At 27.9% G+C, this 20917-nt stretch overlaps 2 protein-coding genes across 13 annotated transcripts in view; one reads left to right on the top strand and one right to left on the bottom strand.

The window, feature by feature from the left end:
- LOC124949971 (parathyroid hormone/parathyroid hormone-related peptide receptor-like) overlaps positions 1-20549 on the top strand; it is a 24550-nt gene extending 4001 nt beyond the window's left edge. For 4 of the 12 annotated variants that reach the window (XM_047495931.1, XM_047495933.1, XM_047495929.1 and 1 more), the window contains 13 exons: positions 10722-10888; positions 11429-11813; positions 14120-14210; positions 15023-15129; positions 15352-15510; positions 15713-15807; positions 15943-16286; positions 16438-16568; positions 16667-16752; positions 16830-16974; positions 17064-17322; positions 17548-17714; positions 17896-20549. In XM_047495931.1, the coding sequence (XP_047351887.1) occupies positions 11733-11813; positions 14120-14210; positions 15023-15129; positions 15352-15510; positions 15713-15807; positions 15943-16286; positions 16438-16568; positions 16667-16752; positions 16830-16974; positions 17064-17322; positions 17548-17714; positions 17896-18012 (1782 nt within the window). In that variant the 5' untranslated portion in view covers positions 10722-10888; positions 11429-11732 and the 3' untranslated portion in view covers positions 18013-20549. Of the gene's footprint in view, positions 1-10721; positions 10889-11428; positions 11814-13348; positions 13814-14119; positions 14211-15022; positions 15130-15351; positions 15511-15712; positions 15808-15942; positions 16287-16437; positions 16569-16666; positions 16753-16829; positions 16975-17063; positions 17323-17547; positions 17715-17895 lie in introns of those variants that run through there. The other 8 variants (XM_047495934.1, XM_047495935.1, XM_047495936.1 and 5 more) reach the window with 8 other exon arrangements.
- Positions 19411-20731, bottom strand: LOC124949976 (protein SCO1 homolog, mitochondrial). The gene is made up of 4 exons (XM_047495956.1): positions 20470-20731; positions 20041-20404; positions 19751-19956; positions 19411-19673 (listed from the first exon to the last, which is right to left on the bottom strand). The coding sequence occupies exons 1-4, from the start codon at positions 20533-20535 to the stop codon at positions 19527-19529; spliced, it is 783 nt and encodes a 260-aa protein (XP_047351912.1). The 5' UTR covers positions 20536-20731; the 3' UTR covers positions 19411-19526.
- Between the last annotated feature and the right edge of the window lie 186 nt (positions 20732-20917).

The following is a 20917-nucleotide window of genomic DNA, read 5'->3' as shown; positions in this document are numbered from 1 at the left end:
ACGATGTATTTAATATCTTTGACTGCTACGAAAATGTAAATGAAGAATTGATCTTTTTCAATTAAAAAGTTGTAAAATGTCGTGACGTGACGTGACGTGACGTGACGTGACGTGACTTGACGCGACGCATCAAGATTTGGAATGCTAATCCTAAGAAAATTGTTTGTCGAATCGCTGGTCTTACGTTTCTAATGTATATTCATGAAATTCGTACCTGATAAAAAAGCTTAAATGCCGATGAACAAGCAACATTCGACAAATTTTCTATATCGTTAATTATTATATTAAATTGGTCAATTGAATATAAATAACATTGGTAATTTTCAGAATTGAAAAAAATGCTTGATAAATTATATCTAAATAAATAATATACACTATTGTTTTTTTTTTTTTTTTTTTCTTTTTTTATTGAAATAGAGTTTGATATTTCATATCTAAATAAACCACGTTATAGTAATTTTTTTCTTTTTTGTTTTGAAAACGTTCGATATTTTATATCAAAAGAAATAAAATTGTAATATTTTCTTTTTTTTTTTCTTTTTTTTTTCTTTCAAATTTGATAACATTCGACATTTTATATCTAAATAAATAATATTGTAGTATCTTTTTTGCTCTCGTACGAAAACGTTTGATATTTTATATCTAAATAAATAACGCCGTAAGAGAGTAATTTGTTTATTATGAAATATTTTTCTATATTTTCTATCTAAATAAACAACAACAGTATTTTACATGCACGCTCCTACACACGCATGAACACACACACATACACACACACACACACACACACACACATCATCTAATATTTTCATTATCGAATAAGAAGAAAAATATTTTATCGTTTAATTTCTTAAATTATTTATAAAAGTACAAAAGAAGAAAAAAAAAGAAGAAGAGAAAAATACATAAATAAACTTAATTTGAATTTAGTAAAACTTGGAACGAAATATGCTAATTTTAAATTATCTTCTCACAATCAGACAACAAAGTCTTCGAGTTTTTTACGTTAATATTACGACAACAAGGTTTGTTCAAACAACTTGTTGATCTGCCTACGCTCGGCGTCAGTCATATATCATCGTTTACAACTTTCGGTGTATGTTACGATATCACATATTAAATTAATGTCTCGTATGTGTCGTACATATGTATATTCATATGGTTCCGATTACTTTAACTCATTCTCACTTTCATTTGAAGGGCGCGACACAGTGGTAATGACTCGAACATGGTCAGACACATTAACTTGATTAAATATTTTCGTCTTCGCATTAACAAGCTCGCACAATTGGAAACACGCGATATTCTAAGAGAAAAAAAATAAATAAAAAGGAATATTTCTTGCTTTCTTTTTTTTTCTTTCTTTCTTTCTTTTTTCTTTTTTCTTTTCTTTTTTTTCTTTTTTTTTTTTTTTTTTTTTTTTTTTTTTAACAAAACATTTACAATTCGTAATTTCTATCGTTTAACGTAATTTGAAAAGAAAAAAAAAAAAAAAAGGAACACCTGATTTATAATTTCGTTCGTCAAAAGATGAAACATTAATTAATAAATATTCAATTTCTCCGATAAATTCTTTTGAACGACAATGAATAGAATTAAATATTAAACGCTGACAACATTTAATTGTCTGAAAATGAATTTTTATTAATACTCAATAATCCTACAATTGAGATGGATAATTTATATAAAAAAAAAAATATATGTCGCGTTACTATATAAAAAAAAAAAAAAAAAAAGAAAAGAAAAAGAAAAAATAAATAAACGAAAGGAAATGAAAAAAAAAGCGAGAGAATAAGAGAGAGAAAAAAAGAAGAACTTATTTCCGAGTACGACTAACAATGAATAATTCAGAAAAATCTGAATCAAAACTGTCGTTCATGGAACGATGTTTCATTAAAGAGAAGAAGGAATTGTGAGGTGCGGGGTAGGGGAATATGGAAAAATTTATCGATCTTTTTTTCTTCGAGCCTTTCTATTTTTTTTCTTTTTTTTTTTTTCCTTTGTTTTTCAAGTAACACGCAGACGTTTGCACGTACGTTATTACGTACAAAAAGAGATATTTTAACGAACGACATAGTACGGTATTAATAATAATCGAAGATCCACTTACACGATTCAATCATAGTAAGCAGCCTAACAGGATGGATCGTTTAAACGTTCGCATGCATTAAAAGAGAAAATATTTGTCTTTGGATTTGTAATCTGTCCGACAGAACAGTCGTAAAAAGTGTCGTCAGAATGACAATTTTTTTTTCTTTCCTTTTTTTGTTTCTTCTTTTATTTTCTTTTTTTTTTTTTTTTTTTGATTTTTTCTTCTTTTATTTAGACCCACTAAAAAAAATCCATCCTCTTGTCCTCTTCCTCGTCTCGATTAACGAGAAATCTCCGAGCTTACAAGATATTAATAAAATAATATTAAGTCGAGCTTAAATTTTCTAGATCAGTTCAAAAATTTATTATACTCTTTTACGAAACGACTGGATTTACGTTGAAGATCAATTGAACATTTTAAAGCTAATTTTCTTTTTCTTTTCCCTTTTTTTTTATTTTTCTTTTTTTTATTTTTCTTTTGCAGATTATAAAATTACAAGGATAGCACATAAAACTGCATGTCTAATTGAAATTACATTGTAGAGTTTACAAAATGAAAAAAAAAAAAGAAAAAAAAAAAAGCAAAAAAATAGTAATTGATTTTTGAAAATCATCGAAGAATTTTTTATCCACCCAATCCTTTTATTTACCGTCGTAATGTCATACGAATCAATGATTTCACTCATTTTCTATCATTTGTAATATTTTTCGAGAACGTCGATTTGATTAAACGATTGTCATTATTTATTATACTAATTTTTTCGTTTCTTATGAACGATCTTGTTAAGTGCATAAAAAGATAAAAGGATAAGGGATAAATATTTTCCTTGAACGATACATCTTTTTTCTCTCTCTCTCTCTCTTTTCTCATCAAATGCCTTTTTTTTTTTACATAGAAGCTTTTAAAAAGATTAGAATCCATCGCTAAGTATTCCACTTACTTACTTCAACGTTTTCCTTTTCGTTATCATAGTATTAAGAGAAATACCAAGCTTAATATTTCATTCAAACGATGTGAGAGAATCTAATTATCTGTCACAATGGATTTCTAGCAACTGATTAGAACAGATATCTGCATTTGCATATATATATATATATATATATATATATATATATATATATATATCTACCTATGTATTCAAACTATATACATATGTATACGTATTAACGTGTTCATTTATGTGCTTTAGCAACAATGAATTACGATTAGACGAAATACATTAGATTATCTTAAGTACGATTAAATTAATTCATTGTTGCAGAAATATCATCGATGATATTTAATCGCGTTTAATTTTGAATTTTTTTCTTGTTTTTCTTTTTTTCTTTTTTTTTTCAAGTTGAAAAGAGAGAGAAAAAAAAGAAAAAGCGAAGTGCGGCTAAAAAGAAAATAGAAAGGAAAGAATTAGAAAAGAAAGAATTAAGAAGGAAGAATAAAGAAAAGAAAAGAAAAGTAAGAGAGAATGTCAAGTTATATTGATCTCTACGATTTATTATTCCACTTACATTAGTTTTAAAAATCGACTTAAAGTATTGGTTTAATGAGTCCCCCGATGAGAGTGATCTCTCCGTGGTGATCAGTTAGAAGAAACTCGCTATTTCTTTGAGAACTACTCTTTATACTTAAATCTTTCGATTCTCATCGATCGATCGATCGATCGATAATAAAGATCATGATCGATCTAAGTTGCCATCTCTCTTACTCTCTTTATATACATATATATATATGCATAATATATATATTTCTCTCTTTTTATGGTCGACCTTGAACCAACAAGATAATCAATAATATGTTTTCACGTAATATGTTTTCAATAAGCTCTTTTTTTTCTTTATCATACGCTTGATATTCTCTTATCCTGACAAGGATATTTCTAGGGAAGACAGAATAGCAATAAGAATTTCAAGATACATACAACAAACATCACCAAGATATTATTTATATGTTTCATTATTTGCAATGCTTTTTACTTTATATCCACATGATGCAATAATACTTGTGGTTCGATTAAACTTTCTCATTACAAGAGATGTTCGTAAATAAAACACACAAAGGGTAAAATTAAAAAAGAAAAAAAGGATAAGAAAAACAAACGGAGGAAGGGAAAAACGTTAGAACGTTAGATTTTAAAGAAAGCATAGCATATATTGATATATTTTGTCGTTCATCGGAGAAATTTTTTATTTATTTATTTATTTTTTTTTTCTTTTTTTTTTTTTTTTTTTAATCGATCTCATCGTTCAAAAGATATACACTTTAATAATACGAACGGAATATTTCATTCTATAAAATAATTGTGAAATAATTTGATATATCTAAAAAAGAAAAAATAAAGGAAAGAAAAAAGGAAACAGACAAATACCTAATAATTTCTCGCAACATTTTGGAATAGTTTCTATGGAATATAGATTTTTGTTCTATCGAGCTATTGTGATAAAGAAATTTTTTTTCCTTTGTCTTTTGATTTTCTTAATTTATAATAACAATAAAAAAATATTTGAAATAAAAAATTGGGCAATTTTTTCGTCAGCTCATTGGAGATAATAGCCTGTCGGTATATTTTCCCCAGTGATCTCATATCATGATTAGTTCAATTTATTAGCAAGGAAATGTTGATACCAAAATGAAATTAATTGCTTCTTGTTTAGATCGTTATGGCATTTTCTTTTTTGTAATTTTCTCGAAATATGTGGGCGTACTGTATACATATACATATATGTGTATGTATATATAATATATAAATTATATATATATATATAATATATAATAATAATATATATAATATATATATAATATATAAACAGATTGAGCGTTAAGTTGTTTTAATGATTTTATATTTTTAAAACATATTATTTTTATTAGAACAAAACATAAAAAATATAATATAATATATAATATATAAGATTACAGTAGAGATTAATTTTCTCTCGAGAAAGATTAATACGTCAAAAATTAGTTGCGTATATTTTTTAATTGCATCTCCCCGCACAATATTTCCTGGAATTCCATAATTTTCCTGGCGCACGTTTATTCAGGAAAACTGCGACATAGTATAACACAAGGTGTGACCGCAAATTCCTATATTTCTTTCATCTCATTATTATTTGAGTACAGTTAACGAGCAAGAAAAAAAGAGAGAGAGAGAGAGACAGAGAGAGAGAGAGAGAGAGAGAGAGAGAGAGAGAGAGAGAGAGAGAGAGAAAGAGAGAGAGAGAGAAAGAGAGAGTAGAAAAAAGAGAGAAAGTAAGTGAATTTACGTTTTGATTTCTTTTTCACTATGAAGATATTGGTACAGGCAATAAGTATATTGTGTTAGGATGTACCGCGCCTTTGTTATCTCTCTCTCTCTCTCTCTCCCTCTCTCACTCTCTTTCTTATTCTCTTTCTTTCTCTCTCTTTCTCTCTCTCTCTCTCTCTCTTGGATATTAATTAAGAGATGACACTTTACGAAGTGAATCAATTAGCACATTGATCACCAACGACGACATGATGTTCAAGGACATTTTCTCTTGAAACTTTTTCAAAGTTATCAGTTATCAGTTATGAGTTATCGATTAATTGCCTTTTCTTAAAGTTATATTTATGTACACACGTAAATATGCACATATGTATATATATATATATATATTCTTTATAATTTGTAAAACATAATATATGATATAGTAGATTTTAAAATATGTAAAATATGTTTAATCGATGAAACGATATAAGAAAATTGTCGAGAAAAAAATATCATATTCCGCAATTCGCATAAATTGTGTTAACGTGAAAATTACATGGATCTGTCTTATAGTAACACAAAAGAGACCACGATAGGAAACAAACAACAAAATATTCCTATGTATTGATCGACTTATTTAGGGTTCCACCTAAATGGCAATTAATCCGATCTACTGAGAGAACTACATACGTCATCATTTAATTAACGCCATGTTTGTTTTCTCCTTCTCACCCACCCTCTTTCTCTCTTTCTCTCTCTCTCTCTCTCTCTCTCTTTCCATCTCTATCTATTTTAACGACGACATCCTGCTAAGGATAGTTTACGGGAACGCATTAAATAACTTCCTCGTAACTTTAATGTCGGATACGGAGTTGCACGAATACATTGAAAAATTGGGTGAAACGATAAATGCAAGTTATCGTAGATATGGATCAACGTCCTGTTTCATATCATACCATATGTATTTATTTATATACTGGCTCGGATTTAAGATATGAAAGAAGAAGAAGAAGAGGAAGAAGAAATAATAAGAAGCCCGTAGGATGATCCGTTCTAACGTTATTAAAGGGGAAAAAAAAAAAAATAAAGTTCCTTGGCCTAAATCAAGTACCTTTTTTCCCTTCTTTTCTTTTTTTCTTTCTTTTTTCCTTTTTTTCTTCAATAACGAGACGATGAGATTGTGCTTTATTGGTCAACAATATTGTATGAGGTCACCCTTATTATCCTTAAACGATCGAAAGAGAAATAGGTGACGGAAAGAAAGAAATATAAGGCGAAAAGAAGACGAACGATGATGGTATATACATATACATACGTACATACATACATACATACATATATATGTATGTATGCATGCATGTATGTGCCAATTTTCAATATGACAGTTTATTTACGATCTTTCCTAGAACATGAATTTCGATGTCGTTTTTCCCAAGTCATCGTTCGATATCAAGAGAACTGAAAGGACAAACACCTTGGGAAATATTCAAGGTATTCCTCTCTCTTTCTCTCTTTTTTTTTTCTTTGTCTCTCTATTTTCACCGTTACTTTGCAACGCAAACGAAAATATTTTCCCGATAAGGAGTATTAAAGCGCCGTCTGTATCGTCGTGTAACGAAAATATAATGGCTAAGATAAAAGTGATTTTTACGAGGGTAAAAGGAAAAATGTGTGGGTACCATGTGATCGGATGAACTTATCTCTACTTTTCTATCTTTTACGTTCTAATATATTTAATGCGTATCTTATTTTTTATTTTATTTTATTTTTTCTTTTATTTTTTATCTTTTTTTTTTTTATTTTACTGTTCATTTCTTTTAATGGAATTACACATAATCCCATGGAATACTGTCACACGCAAACTGTTCGAGGAAATAAGGAGATTTACGATTAGAGAACTTTTTAGTTTGAATTCTCTTTTTTTTTTTTTTTTTTAACGAATGTCGTTCAATGAAAATTTGATGAGAAAGAGAGAGAAAGAGAGAGAAAGAGAGAGAAAGAGAGAGAAAGAGAGAGAGAGAGAGAGAGAGAGACAGAAACAGAGAGAGAGAGAGGGAGAGAGAAGGAAAAAGAGAGAGAGAGAGAGAGAAAGAGAAAGAGAGAGTACTATGACTGCATCATCCCATACTCGAATAAATCTCACCCTTATCTGGCGGATTTACGACAAGTGGATTCGCGAAGCCACTGATGCACACTTCTGGGCTTTCGTTGCACCATATCATCTGAAAGAGGTCACGTATCACATGGATATATATATATATATATATATATATATATCAATGTATGTATACATACTTTCGTAAATTTCTGTATCCCTAAGATAAAGTTCTATTTAATGCGTTTCAACTATAAGCAGTTTTCGCTGAAATTCAAGTTCGATTCCCTTTGTTTAACCCCCATTAATACTTTACATTATTATCGTTACTGTCGATCGTACAATTTCTAATTCTAACGATCATGGTAATCCTTCAATGTTTTTATATAGTTTACACACACACACACACACACAAAGAGAGATATCAATTTATATAGAAGAAAAAGTAGAATGATCGATCAAAAGTTCTTAAGCGATTTTAAAAATCAATTACTCTTTTTCGAAACTTATAAGATTTTTCTAATTAAGCATGTAATTTTACATTCTCCAACGGAAAGAGGAAGAAATTAATTTGAAAAATCTCGAAAAAGAGATTTTTAATATCATCAGAAGTACTTTTTTATATATAATCGTATATAAATAGAATTCGTTAACTATGAAAATTTATAATCCATGGACAAAGTAAAAATTGATTAATTCATTTTATCGAAATATAATATATTTAACGATTATATCTTTTTTATATTGTTAATAATTAATATGCCGTAATTTCTCACAATTACGTGTATTTAAAGTTTTAGATTTATACGTACATGTACGTATTGGAGATATGAAACATCTTTTATTTTTTCAATATTCCATTCACGTGAACGTTCAAGTATAATAATAAAAGAGAAAAAAAAATGATCGAAAAGTTTTATTGATATTATATATAAATACACGCACGCACACGCACACACACACACATGCATGCATTTATATAATAAATATGTACATTTGGATTTAAATAAAAATTGAAAGATTCGTCTAAAGAGAAAGTTTTTCTCAACGTTATGAATATGCAAAAGAACCGATCGATGCTGTTTTAGACGCAGTGGATTCAAACAAACCCTTTGAGAGACATTGATATTCGCAATAGTAATGTTTCATGTTTTTAATATAACAAGCTTTCCTCTTTCTCGATTTCGTCACGCTACCATTCACATTCACAACGCGAATCAACGAAACATCTTTCATCTATATACATATATATATATATATATATATATATATATATATATATATATATATATGGATTTTTGTATAATTGTATGGTATTATACAAAAAAGAAATAAAATACTTTATCGGATTTGTTTTTTCATCGTTGTTAATATTATCAATCGGGAATGAATCGAAATTATTTAAGATCCGATCGTATCATATAAAATGGAGATTTTCAAAGGAGATAAAAAAAAAAAAGAGAGAGGGAGAAAGAGAAAAAGATCTTCATAGGAAAAAAAAGGATAATAAAAAAATACAAAAAAAAAAAAGAAGAAATTAAAAATAAAAATTTTCTATAATCGTCAAATAGTTTCGTTCGATTTCGATATTTTTCCATAAAAAATTTTTAGAAATAATGGAACCACATACATACATATGTAGAATCATATATACATACATACATACATACAACATATATATATATATATATATATATATATATATACATAATTTTATTAGTAGCCCTAAGATATTTTTATACCAACATTAGAAATTTAATGTTACAAATGTAATGTAAGCAATATCACGTGGAGCACTCGAGAACTCTTGACGACCACCATGATGAGTGGGTGGATAAGGTTGAAAGGGGTTGGCTTTTTGATGTCTATAATAAGTCATGAATCATGTGTCGTAGGTCAAACGGATTTTAGATTCTAATCGAATAAAGTTCAATCCAAACGACGTTCAATCATTTTGCTAATATAAAAATTAATTTGTGACTTAATCGTGTTCTCATTTTTTTTTTTTTCCATAATGAGCGTAAACGTTCATTAATGAAACATTTCTATCGTTTATATCGTTTTAATGTCAATGATGCAAAAATGCATAAGCATTAAATTAATTTGCAAAATCGATTTTATCCCTTGACGATAATTTTTATAGTCTCACCGATCGAAATAGAATAAGATATATATATATATTTATATATATATATCTTATATTTATATAAGATATATATATATATTTATCAAGATATATATATATATATCTTGATAAATTTTCTAACCGATAACGATAGGGTGGAGATACTAATGAAAAAACAAACATAAGGTGTGTCCAATGGTTGACGTTGGTTTGCCAGATTGAGATTTTTTTTCATCGTGGCATCACAGTTCAAGAAAGATATCATCTTTTTTCGCTTTTTTTTTTCTCTTTCGACAAAAAAGGAGTGCCAAATTGAACGATACTCTATATTCACGATATGATCACTGGATCATACATACCCCCAAGACTAATATCGAACTTTTAATAGGTTTATTATAAATGTCAAATAACTTAGTACAACCAATACATAACTCTACCTGTATTTAATAATATATATATATATATATTGATTCTGTATATATATCATATATATATATATATGATATATATACAGAATCAATATATATATATAGTAAAATATATATATAGAATAAATATATTCAATATATATATATAGAAAAAATATATATATATAGAATCAATTTTACTATAAGTAAGATAGAATTTATGAAATTTAAAAGTGCTTATCATCGATAAGAACGAAAGACGTTTTGATATTTAAAATCGAATATCGCGTAAATATTATCTTTTTTTAATATGTAATCATAGTAATTGATTATTGAAAAGATCGAAAGTACGATAATATAATCATTCATAATTAATAATAATAATAATAATAATAATAATAATAATATATAAGATAGATATTTATTCTTTTACTGAAATAAATAATTAGGTAAGTACTTATATGATATATTTATGTACCTAAGAAAGCATAGAAAGTTTCGATCTTAATTGTTATACGTTTAATAATAAGTTATTCGATTAAATCGAGACTTCAATTAATTCTTAATCGATTAAAATTATTTCTTCGGATGATATATTTGTCACGAAATAATATTTGCATTTTCATTATCCAAGAAAATTTTCAAACCAATCGATCGTGATACATGTACTATCGTTAAATTAATTGATCGGATACTTTGGAATTTATTAATCATAACGTCGTTAAACGTCTCATTATTCGAACGGTTTGGTTTAGTGTTTAATCGATGAAATGATATTTCAGAGTCAGCAAGAAGAGAATTATCCAAGACCGAGAGAGAAAGAGAGAAAGAGAAAGAGAGAGATAGAGAGAGAGAGAGAGAGAAATAGAGAGAGATAAAGAGAGAGAGAGAGAGAGAGAGAGAGAAAAAAGAGAAAGAAGGGATCGTTCCAAACGTTATGGAAGCAATAGTAAGTAATCGTTCATTGAATTATACGCTTTAATATCTATTAAATGATAAATATTATAGGGATGATAATAATTTTGCTTTTGTAAAATGCTTTGCGCTTTGCGAATTAAATAGAAAAAGATCAAATACATTTGTTTCTTTTTCTTTTTTTTTTTTTTCTTTCTTTGTTGTTATTGTTGTTGTTATTTTTTTTTTTTTTTTTATATACATATTACATCTCGCATTTCAAACATACTCGCAGGGATATCGATAAAATTCTCTCATCGATGTCGCTAATAAAAGATCATGTATATAATAAAAAAAAATACACGAAGAGAAAAAACGAGATTGAGAGAGAAAGAGAGAGAGAGAGAGAGAGAGAATTAGCTTGGATTTATCGAGTAAAAAGAAAAAAGGAAAAAAAAAGGATGTAAAAAAAAAAAGGAAAAAAAATAAAATAGTAACCCTTTCGCTCGAGGCAAGGTTCACATTTCGACCAGAAAAGAAACAAACTTTCTCGACCCTTTTGCCTTTACTATCACAATATTCTATTTGCTTCTAGATGAGATGAAGCATCGAACGAGATATCGGAGTTATCAAACGATAACAAGAAAGATCGAACAATTTGAGGGAAAACGGAAGGGAAGCAGAAAAAGAAATAAAATTGGAAAAAAATATTAAAGGAAAAAAAAAAAGGAAAAAGAAAAGAAAAGAAAAAAGAAAAAAGAAATAGAAAAATAAATCCACTGTTCTTCTTCTCTTAGTTATTTTAGTTCGTTGTCGAAACGACTGATGGAATCCTTTGATAACCATTGTTTATTTCTTCGATTAAATATTGCAAATAATGGCGTCAGTCGATAAAATATATGTGTACACACACATACATGCACATATTGTTTTCTCTTTCTATCTTTCTGAAGCAACAACGACGACGAAGAATCTTTGAAGTATCGCGTTTCGTTATAGGATTTAATTAAATTATAAAACTCGTTCTTTCCGTGGTTTCCTAGATTTCATTATTATTGTTGTTGTTGTTGTTGTTGTTGTTGTTGTTGTTGTTGTTGTTGTTGTTGTTGTTACTATCGATGCTGTTGTTGTCGATGTTGTTTTTTTCATTCTTTCTTTTTTTTCCTTTAATAAAAAATTAAAAAGCGTGATCGATCTTGCGCAACTTCGCAAATCGATTTAATACGATATACGATATCGTCGGTTTGGTCGTAAAATCGCTCTATGTATTTCGCAAGGGATCAAAATACCGGAAGTATAAAGCCGAGTTTGATTTATAAATGCATTTTCGGAATTTTCCCGTAGAAACCGTCACGCGGAAAACGAAATTAGTTTCATGGCTTCCCAAACATAGCTATGTGTAAATACTAACGCAAAAATACACGCATATGCACATATATACGCATTAAAATCTGTACACGCATCATTCATTTTTAAATTTCATATTTTTGATCTCTCAATTTCGGCTTGTAGTATTTGTCAAACTGAGACGTGATATATACATATTTTATACATATATATATATACATATATATATATATATATATATATATATATATATATATTCTATAAATCGATGGTAAAGTTAAACTCGTCGAAAGTTATACAACATTTGTTCGGTAAGTTTTCATCACGAAAGGGTAGAAAGGAATTTAATTTTCCAAAACCACCGTCATACGCGATTTTTATTCACGGGAACAACAGATGCGCGTTATCGGTTAGATATTTGAGGAATACAAATTTCAAGAAGAAAAGTTTTTCGTCGAAGAAAATATTTCTTTGTTTTTCTTTCTTTCTCTCTCTCTCTCTCTCTCTCTCTCTCTCTTTCTCTCTCTTTCTCTTTCCATCTCTTTGTTTCTCTTTCATTTTCGAATAAAACTTTTATTAACAGAAACATTATTTAATTAATTTTTTCTTTCAATTATTTGTAAATGGTATTATCACTATGATATATATATATATATATGTATATATGTGACTATGAGAAATTGTAGACGTAAAATTGCAATTAATCATCATTATGTATGGGCTTACGCCATACACATACAAAACCTCTTTACATACACAAAATTATCCAAGTTAATTCATATTCGTGACCGACTCTTTCGTGGAAATGGATTTACCTTTGAGAATCTTTAACGTCGTTGTTCCACACGATTTACAATTCTTGTGAAAAAGAAAAAAAAAATAAATAAATAAAAAGAAATCTCGAACGTGATTAGCTTCAAAGAATGAGATTAGCTTCAAAGAACGAGATTAGCTTCAATTAGTTCAATACTTACCGCGTATATTAATTATTGTTAGGATTTTTTACAAGAATCTCAACGAAGAATATAACGTCCCTTCAATCTTTTCATTTAATAAAGATTATTGAGTGATTGATTATATCTAAAAATATAAAAAAAAAAAAAAAAAAAAAAAAAAAAAAAATATATATATATAAAAGAAAAAAGAAGGAGAAAAAAGAAAAGGAACAAAAATTAACAAAAAAACGTTAGAGATATTTTTCTTTTTGTTCTTTCTAATATCTTATAATATTTTATATTTCTTTTTTTTTTTCCTTAATATTTTATTATATATTTAATATTTGAGAACGTCATTGCGTAACGGCAATAGCACCAGAAAACAGCGTACGTTATCTGACGAGTTTATTTTAAGTGAAGCGACCTAGAATAATCATGGCTACTTCATAAAATCGTGTCGTGTAAAAGCAGAATAAGGGAATTGAGGGATGCTTTTCTTACGTTTCATCTCTTCATAAAAAGAAAGAAAGAAAGAAAAACAAGGGAAGGGAAAGAGAAAAAGAAAAAGGAAGGAAGAAAGAATAAATAAAGAAAAAAATCAGCAAAAGAGAAAGAATGAAGAAGAAGAAAAACTTAATAACATGGGGAGGGTACTTACTTTACAAATTCTTTTAACATTCAGTAAACCGAACACGTAGGTACACGTTCGTTTCGCTTGAACGCGATGTGCATTTTTGTAACTTTGGAAATGTACACGTTTATCTTATTTACATTTCTATATTTTCTCTTTTTATCACAATTAAATAATAATAATAATAATAATAATAATAATAATAATAATAATAATAATAATATATATATATATATATATATGTATATATTATTCTAATCTTTAACTCTTAAATCTTTTAGAAAATATATAGCAAAATTATATAATTAAATTTAATTAATCGTAATTATTAATATTAATAATATTGTGTATATTATTATTATTATAAATATAGGAGGAAATCAACAACGATCAGCGCAATTTGCAAGAGAAATGGCGCGAGCGACAAAGAATATTTTGTCAAAATGGAAGTATTACGGCGAAAGGTACATACATAGATATATAATATATTTGATCTAATCGATCGTTTTATTAAAGATTACCTTAAAAGTATTCCCCTCGAAAGATACTCGCTTCTACCTTTCAAACCTTTTGTATTATCCTACAGTCAAATCTTTATAATCCTACTTCCAAGTCTTCAATCAACGATTCGTAATGAACTTCCTATGAGTTTAGAACACTTTCAAAAGTTTCATTTAGTAGAACTTTAAAAAGATTAATCGAATAAACTTTGACTCTATATAATTAATTAAATGTTAATCAAAATAATCGTACATTAATTATTTATTGATCATCTGTTCATCATTCGATAAACTTAGCCTTTAATTTTAGTTCACTTGAGTCAAAATTAAAAAATTAAATTAATCCGTTAATCGAAGAAGGTAATCGTTGCTTTCATAAATCGTATTCAATCAATTTTTTCATTACAATTAATCTTCGTTAAAAAACTTTTCCCCTTTTTCATTCCATAAAATTAGAAATTCGCTTTACCAACGTTACATTCGCACTATGGACGAATAAATCCGAGCGTTTTACGTTTAATAATTTCGAAAAATAATTAAATCCTGAAATCAATTCGAGAACAACGAGATAAAACTTTTCTTAAAAATATATTTTTATACAATGCACGTTCCCTTTGTGTTATAAAATTAATTTTTTTTTTGTTTTGTCCTTTTTTTTCTCTCTCGAGAATTGGAAAAAATCGATATTCATTTACCTTTATTTCCAGTTAATAAACATTAATTGTAATCGTATAATCATCGTTTGTTCGTTCTAAAGATTTTCTGTTTGCGTTTAGGATGGTGCCCTGAGATTTGGGATGCAATAATTTGTTGGCCTTCTACTCCATCAGGTGAAATGGCCGTTCATTCTTGTCCTGATTACATCGTAGGATTCGATACTAAGGTTTGAATCGTCTCTAGAAATTTATAATAATAATAATAATAATAATAATAATAATAATAATAATAATAATAATAATAATAATAATAATAGTAATAATCTATTATCTGACTGTATATAATCGTGATAAAAAAAAAAGAAAGAAAAGAAAAGAAAGAAAAAAAAAAAGAAAAAGTGAAAACTGCGAAAGCATCGAAAAAAGATTCAATATAAATCATCTATTAGGGGAATGCAACGAGGCAATGCATGTCTAACGGCGAATGGTACTGGAGTTCCGAGACAAATAGCACTTGGAGCAATTACACGCAGTGCTATACGACACAATCAGTTACAGTTGTAATGGACATACCGGGTGTTCACTCGAACAATGTCACTCTTATTAAGGTAAGCGAGCCGTATATGAATTCAAGTGAAAGTATATAAATTAAGAGAGAACTGTGGCTTTATGGTTATTAATACCACTACCGGGTTGATTGATATCATGAAATAGTAATATAATTTTCTCTGTATACTTAACTTACGTCTTTCTATTTTAATTTTAATAAAATTAGATATGTGAATCGTTTTCTCTTTACTGTTCTTACAGAAGTATTTCCCCATACTGAAAGCCATTTCAAAAGTGGGATATAGTGTATCCTTATTCACGCTAATTATAGCATTTTGCATTCTTGCAATTATTAAGTAAGTATAATTTTTTAATGAGAATCTAATTGTTTGAAATGATGTTTCAACGAGTTCCCTTATTCTTTTTTCTTTTTTTTTTTGAATTTTTTTCTTTTTTGAATTTTTTTTTCCTCACGGAAAAAAATATTTTGGATTTTTACGTAGGAAATTGAGATGCCCAAGAAACATGTTACACATGCACACGTTTGCTTCGTTTATGATGCGAGCATCTATGGCATTATTAAAAGATACTCTCTTCATATTTGGAATCGGTCTTTCATCGGACATCCTTACCAAAGATGGTGAAAATTATTTACTCCACAACGAATCTGAAAGTAATTGGAATTGCAAAATGTTCACCAGCTTCTGGCAATATTTCATATTGGCGAATTATTTCTGGATTCTCATGGAGGGTCTTTATCTTCATAATTTAGTCTTCCTGGCACTGTTTGCCGACGCAAATTCGAGCATAGCCATTTACGTTGGCTTAGGATGGGGTCAGTTTGTTTAACGATGAATCTCTAACTGTTCATCCGAAGAAATGTTACTTTTTCTTCTTCTTCTTCTTTTTCTTTTTCTTTTCTTTCATTTTTTTTCCCCTTTTTCTTTTTCATTAATAAATATATGCTAACTTTGTGTATTATTCAGGATTACCAATGGTATTTGTAATATCTTGGATTATATCTAGGATTATCTACGAGAATACTTTTTGTTGGACGACTAATCAAAATCCATATTTATTTTTATTGATTCGAATACCGACTATGCTTTCTATATTGGTAAGATGAAATAAATTAAAAAAATATATATATATAAATTTAATAAAATATATATATATATATATATATATATATATTCCTTATTTGTATCATCTCAGATTAATTTCGTTCTCTTCGTCAACATCGTACGTGTACTATTGTCTAAGCTAAAGTGCACCGTATCGGAGGAAACTCAAAGATACAAGTAGGTCCTGTTAAAAATAAATTATTTCAAAAGAATAGATTTTAATGTATGAAATAATCTTATTGAAACGATCACAGACGATGGGCAAGAAGTACTTTGGTTCTGGTGCCACTATTTGGAGTACATTATACAATTTTCTTAGGTATGTCCTATAGTATGGGGGTCGATGAAACGGTAGAACTAGTTTGGCTTTTTTGCGATCAATTCTTCGCTTCGTTCCAGGTAATATTCTCATAGATCGTAGAAATATCATTATAAACGGATGTATGTATGTATATAATTAATAAAAAACGTATTATCGTTCTCGTTAGGGCTTTTTCGTAGCAGTACTCTATTGTTTCATGAACAGAGAAGTTAGAGCCGAGATATCGAGAGCATTAAGAAGCAATAAATGGAACCACTTTCGATACGACTCAAGGCCCACCATTCCATCGGGTAGTGTATGCAGTTGCAATACCTCGAAATTTGGACGACGTGGTAAAAGACCAAAATGGTTGGCAAAACAATGGCCATGTTTCTATCACGATCGCGAAGCTCATCGTTCAACGCACTCGATGGCGAGTACACAAGGTGTCCTTTTAATCCTACCGGGCTGTCGTGTGAAAAAATCCCACGCAGCCACTCCAAATACGTACCATTTAAACTACTTTTTTACTTTTTTTTCTCTCTCTTTCTAAATCTTCTCACGTTTATAAATTCTCCTATAGTAAATATTATGTTCGGTCTCATCGTTCTTTTTTTTTTTGTTATATATACATATCTAAATAATAAATATTATTAAACGATATCACTTAGATATTGGAACGCGAGGAGGTAGTTTAGCTAGCAGCAGGGGTTACCTGGATGTCATTGGGAACAGATCCAACGTTCTATCGATGGATCATCATAAGTGCATCATGAGTCATACTACGCCGCTTTGTAGTAAATGTACAAATCAATCATTACTATCGTTTTCCTCGAATGTAAGTATATACATAATAAATAATTTATCGATACTTTTTAATATTACGTCTGATGATTTAATATCGATAAAATATCCAAGTTCAAAATTTTTTGAGTTATCGTACAGATATCGTTTATTTATTTATTTTTTTTTTTTTCTTTTAATTTAATAATAATATTTATATTATATTATCTCTTTAGATGTCCGAAATGTCCATGAATGCGGAAAAGATTCGTGAACGGCACAGATGGAGTGACTCGGAATGTTGTCAGCTTACTTACGAATTGCACAATCTTCAACATCATACGTATCACTGACACTATTATTATGCATTAGACTTTTAAAGAGCACGTTTAACTTTCATTTGATCTCTCTCTCTCTCTTTCCCTTTCTCTCTCTCTTTCTCTCTCTTTCTTTCTTTCTCTCGGAGCACAGTCTCATGTCGTATCTATGCTCGCAATCGTGTAACGTTCGAGAATTATTGTTTTATTAAGGAATATGCTTCGTTGGACTATTGTAACGAGAAAATGTTTTGTAAAAGTGAATACATACATACATATATATATATATATATATATATATATATATATATACATATATATATATATGTGTGTGTGTGTGTGTATCAATTCAAGACACAATGGTATTTGATTTATACAAATACTTGGAAAAAAAAAAGAATATATATACATACTTATATATATATTTTTTTTTATTATGCTTGACAGATGTAAAATAATATATTTAGAAAAGAAAATATTAATATTTAAATAACTTATGTCATGGTTCGAATTTGTGAACGAATTTATCGAACGTGTGGTATAAAAGTACATGTTCCTAATTTATAACTTAGTGTCGTAAATTTATAACTTCATTATAATTGATATTTATTCTTATTCAAATTTGTCATATTAATCATGCAATATAAATGTATTCGTCCTTATAGTTCGACATAAGTATGGCGAATCGATTACTATTGCTGCCAATTATACAGTAAATATCATTCATTATATTAGAAGGAATATAAACCTTTTATCCTGAAAAGAAAATTCATTTCTATGATAAATCTAAATTGATGAAATTAACAAATCGTAATCGATGACACTTTAATTAGAAAAATATTATTTATATAACGTGCAATCTTTATGTAATTCTAATGTCTTTTGATGACATATTCAAAGAAACAAATTACCCGTTACATAAACCAAATTAGAGCCAATATCAATACTCCAAACTAATTAAATATTATTTACCAATGGAATTGCCATTTGCTCAAATGATAGGCAAAGAGCTCTCTATACCATAATGATATCTACGTAATTGTCTTTGTTCAATGTAAAAAAAAAAAAGAAAAAAAAAAAAAGAAAAAAGAAAGAAAAAGAATTATAAGTAAAATTTAAATTTATAAAATTAAATTATGGTGAACGTTATTGTGTCAATGTTGCAGTAAAATTAAGAAAATTATGTACACTTAGTATTTCTGTTTAGTATTCTTTGTGGCTTGCATAACTTGCTTACAATGCTAGTTAAATTTCCTCATATATGTCTACATATGTTGACAAAAATTATTGAACTTATTATATCAACATGCGAATATTTTATACTTATTTATCCTTATTTTTTTTTGACAATTATGAAAAATGAAACATAAAAGATAATATGAGAATATTGCAAGTTCACTTATGGTTTTACTTGTATAAAAAAAAATTAAAAAGAAAAAAAAAATTATGTTTATTATTAATTATTATATTAATATCTCAACAGTAACATAAGTAGTAATTATATTACAAAATCAGTTACACGTACAATAATCATTTACAATAGCAAAGAATTATTTTGTACTTTTTGCATATTGATCATATTTTGATTTATTAATTATTATGCTATTAACTATATGTTCAGCTTGATGTGTCTGTCCATAGTAATCAACGAATAAACCCTCTGGATCTATTAAGTATATTATGATAGTATGATCAACCTTAAAATAGAAAATATTATTTATGAAATGGATCATTATATAATACATAATATAGTTTGAGAAAATAATTTACTAACAATGTAATCATTGTCCACATCTTTAGGCCCACTACTATAATATACTCTATAAGCTTTACAAACTTTTCCAATTGCCTCAGGAGAACCAGAAAGGCCAATAATTTTAGGTGAAAATTCTTTTATGTATTTTCCTACTATGGCAGGAGTATCTCTTTCAGGATCAACGGATATAAAAAGTGGTTGAACTTTTAACTTATATTCATTCTCTGTAATAAAAAGAAAAAAAAAAAAAATTAAAACGAACAAAATAACGTAAAATCTCAAACGTTTTATAAAGCAATGCTATTTACCTAACTGATCTACAACAAGTGTTAATTTTTCAAGTTCATCCGGGCAAATGTCTGGGCAATGAGTGAAACCAAAGTAAATTAAAACCCATTGTCCTAAGAAATCATCTGATTTAACAGTTCTCCCTTCGCTATCAAGTAGCTCAAACTTTCCACCGATGGCAGCTTTTCCTAACTGTCGTCTTCTTTCACGTATCTCTATCCTTTCTTTTTCTCTTTTCAAATAATATAAATATAATAAAAGACCACCTCCAAGAACTGCGGTAACTGTCAAAGATTTCCATGTTATTGGAGATTTTTTTTTATTTTTTCTGTCAACATTGGTCGATATTTCTCGACGAACAGTTGATATGCTGATTTGCCTAACCTAAAAAAAAATTTATCTTACATCAATGAAATAAAATATATTGACAATGATTAAATCTAACGTACCTTACTTAAAATATGCTTTGGTGATTTATTTAAACAACTAATAGTTCGCAAAATTAATGTAGACATCTTGTTCAGAATATTAGAAAATATCGATGTATCCCTGAAGATTACATTCGCTTCTTTCAACGTACATGTATAAATTTACAAATATAACGACATAGTACGATTGATCTTTCTTTAATAATGAAAGTAAAATAATTTAATATTATATCGATAATTAAATACTGATTAAAAATATTACGTTTTTTTTTTTTCTTTTAAATAAATCGTAATATTATATTGAAACACCGACTAACATTAAAATGAATTAATTTTTATATAATTAAAACTTCGAAGATTTCAATATATTATTAAATACATTTAAAGGTACTGTCACAAAAGGAAAATATACGAAAGTTTTCTTATGATTATTATTCTACACGTGTTTTTATCATTTACACCATAAATA

This window comes from Vespa velutina, chromosome 6 (assembly GCF_912470025.1).
Source record: "Vespa velutina chromosome 6, iVesVel2.1, whole genome shotgun sequence".
NCBI classification, from domain to species: Eukaryota; Metazoa; Arthropoda; class Insecta; order Hymenoptera; family Vespidae; genus Vespa; species Vespa velutina.
The sequence above is the reverse complement of the archived record's forward strand: the minus strand, read 5'-3'. Positions and strand labels throughout refer to the sequence as shown.

Excerpts from the sequence above, each read along its gene's own strand:
- LOC124949976 (XM_047495956.1), bottom strand. The coding sequence starts at position 20,535 with ATGTCTACATTAATTTTGCGAACTATTAGTTGTTTAAATAAATCACCA. Across the intron at positions 19,957-20,040 it reads ACTTGTTGTAGATCAGTTAG|AGAATGAATATAAGTTAAAA; the intron begins GTAAATAGCATT and ends TTTTTATTACAG. Across the intron at positions 19,674-19,750 it reads ATGTGGACAATGATTACATT|GTTGATCATACTATCATAAT; the intron begins GTTAGTAAATTA and ends TTCTATTTTAAG.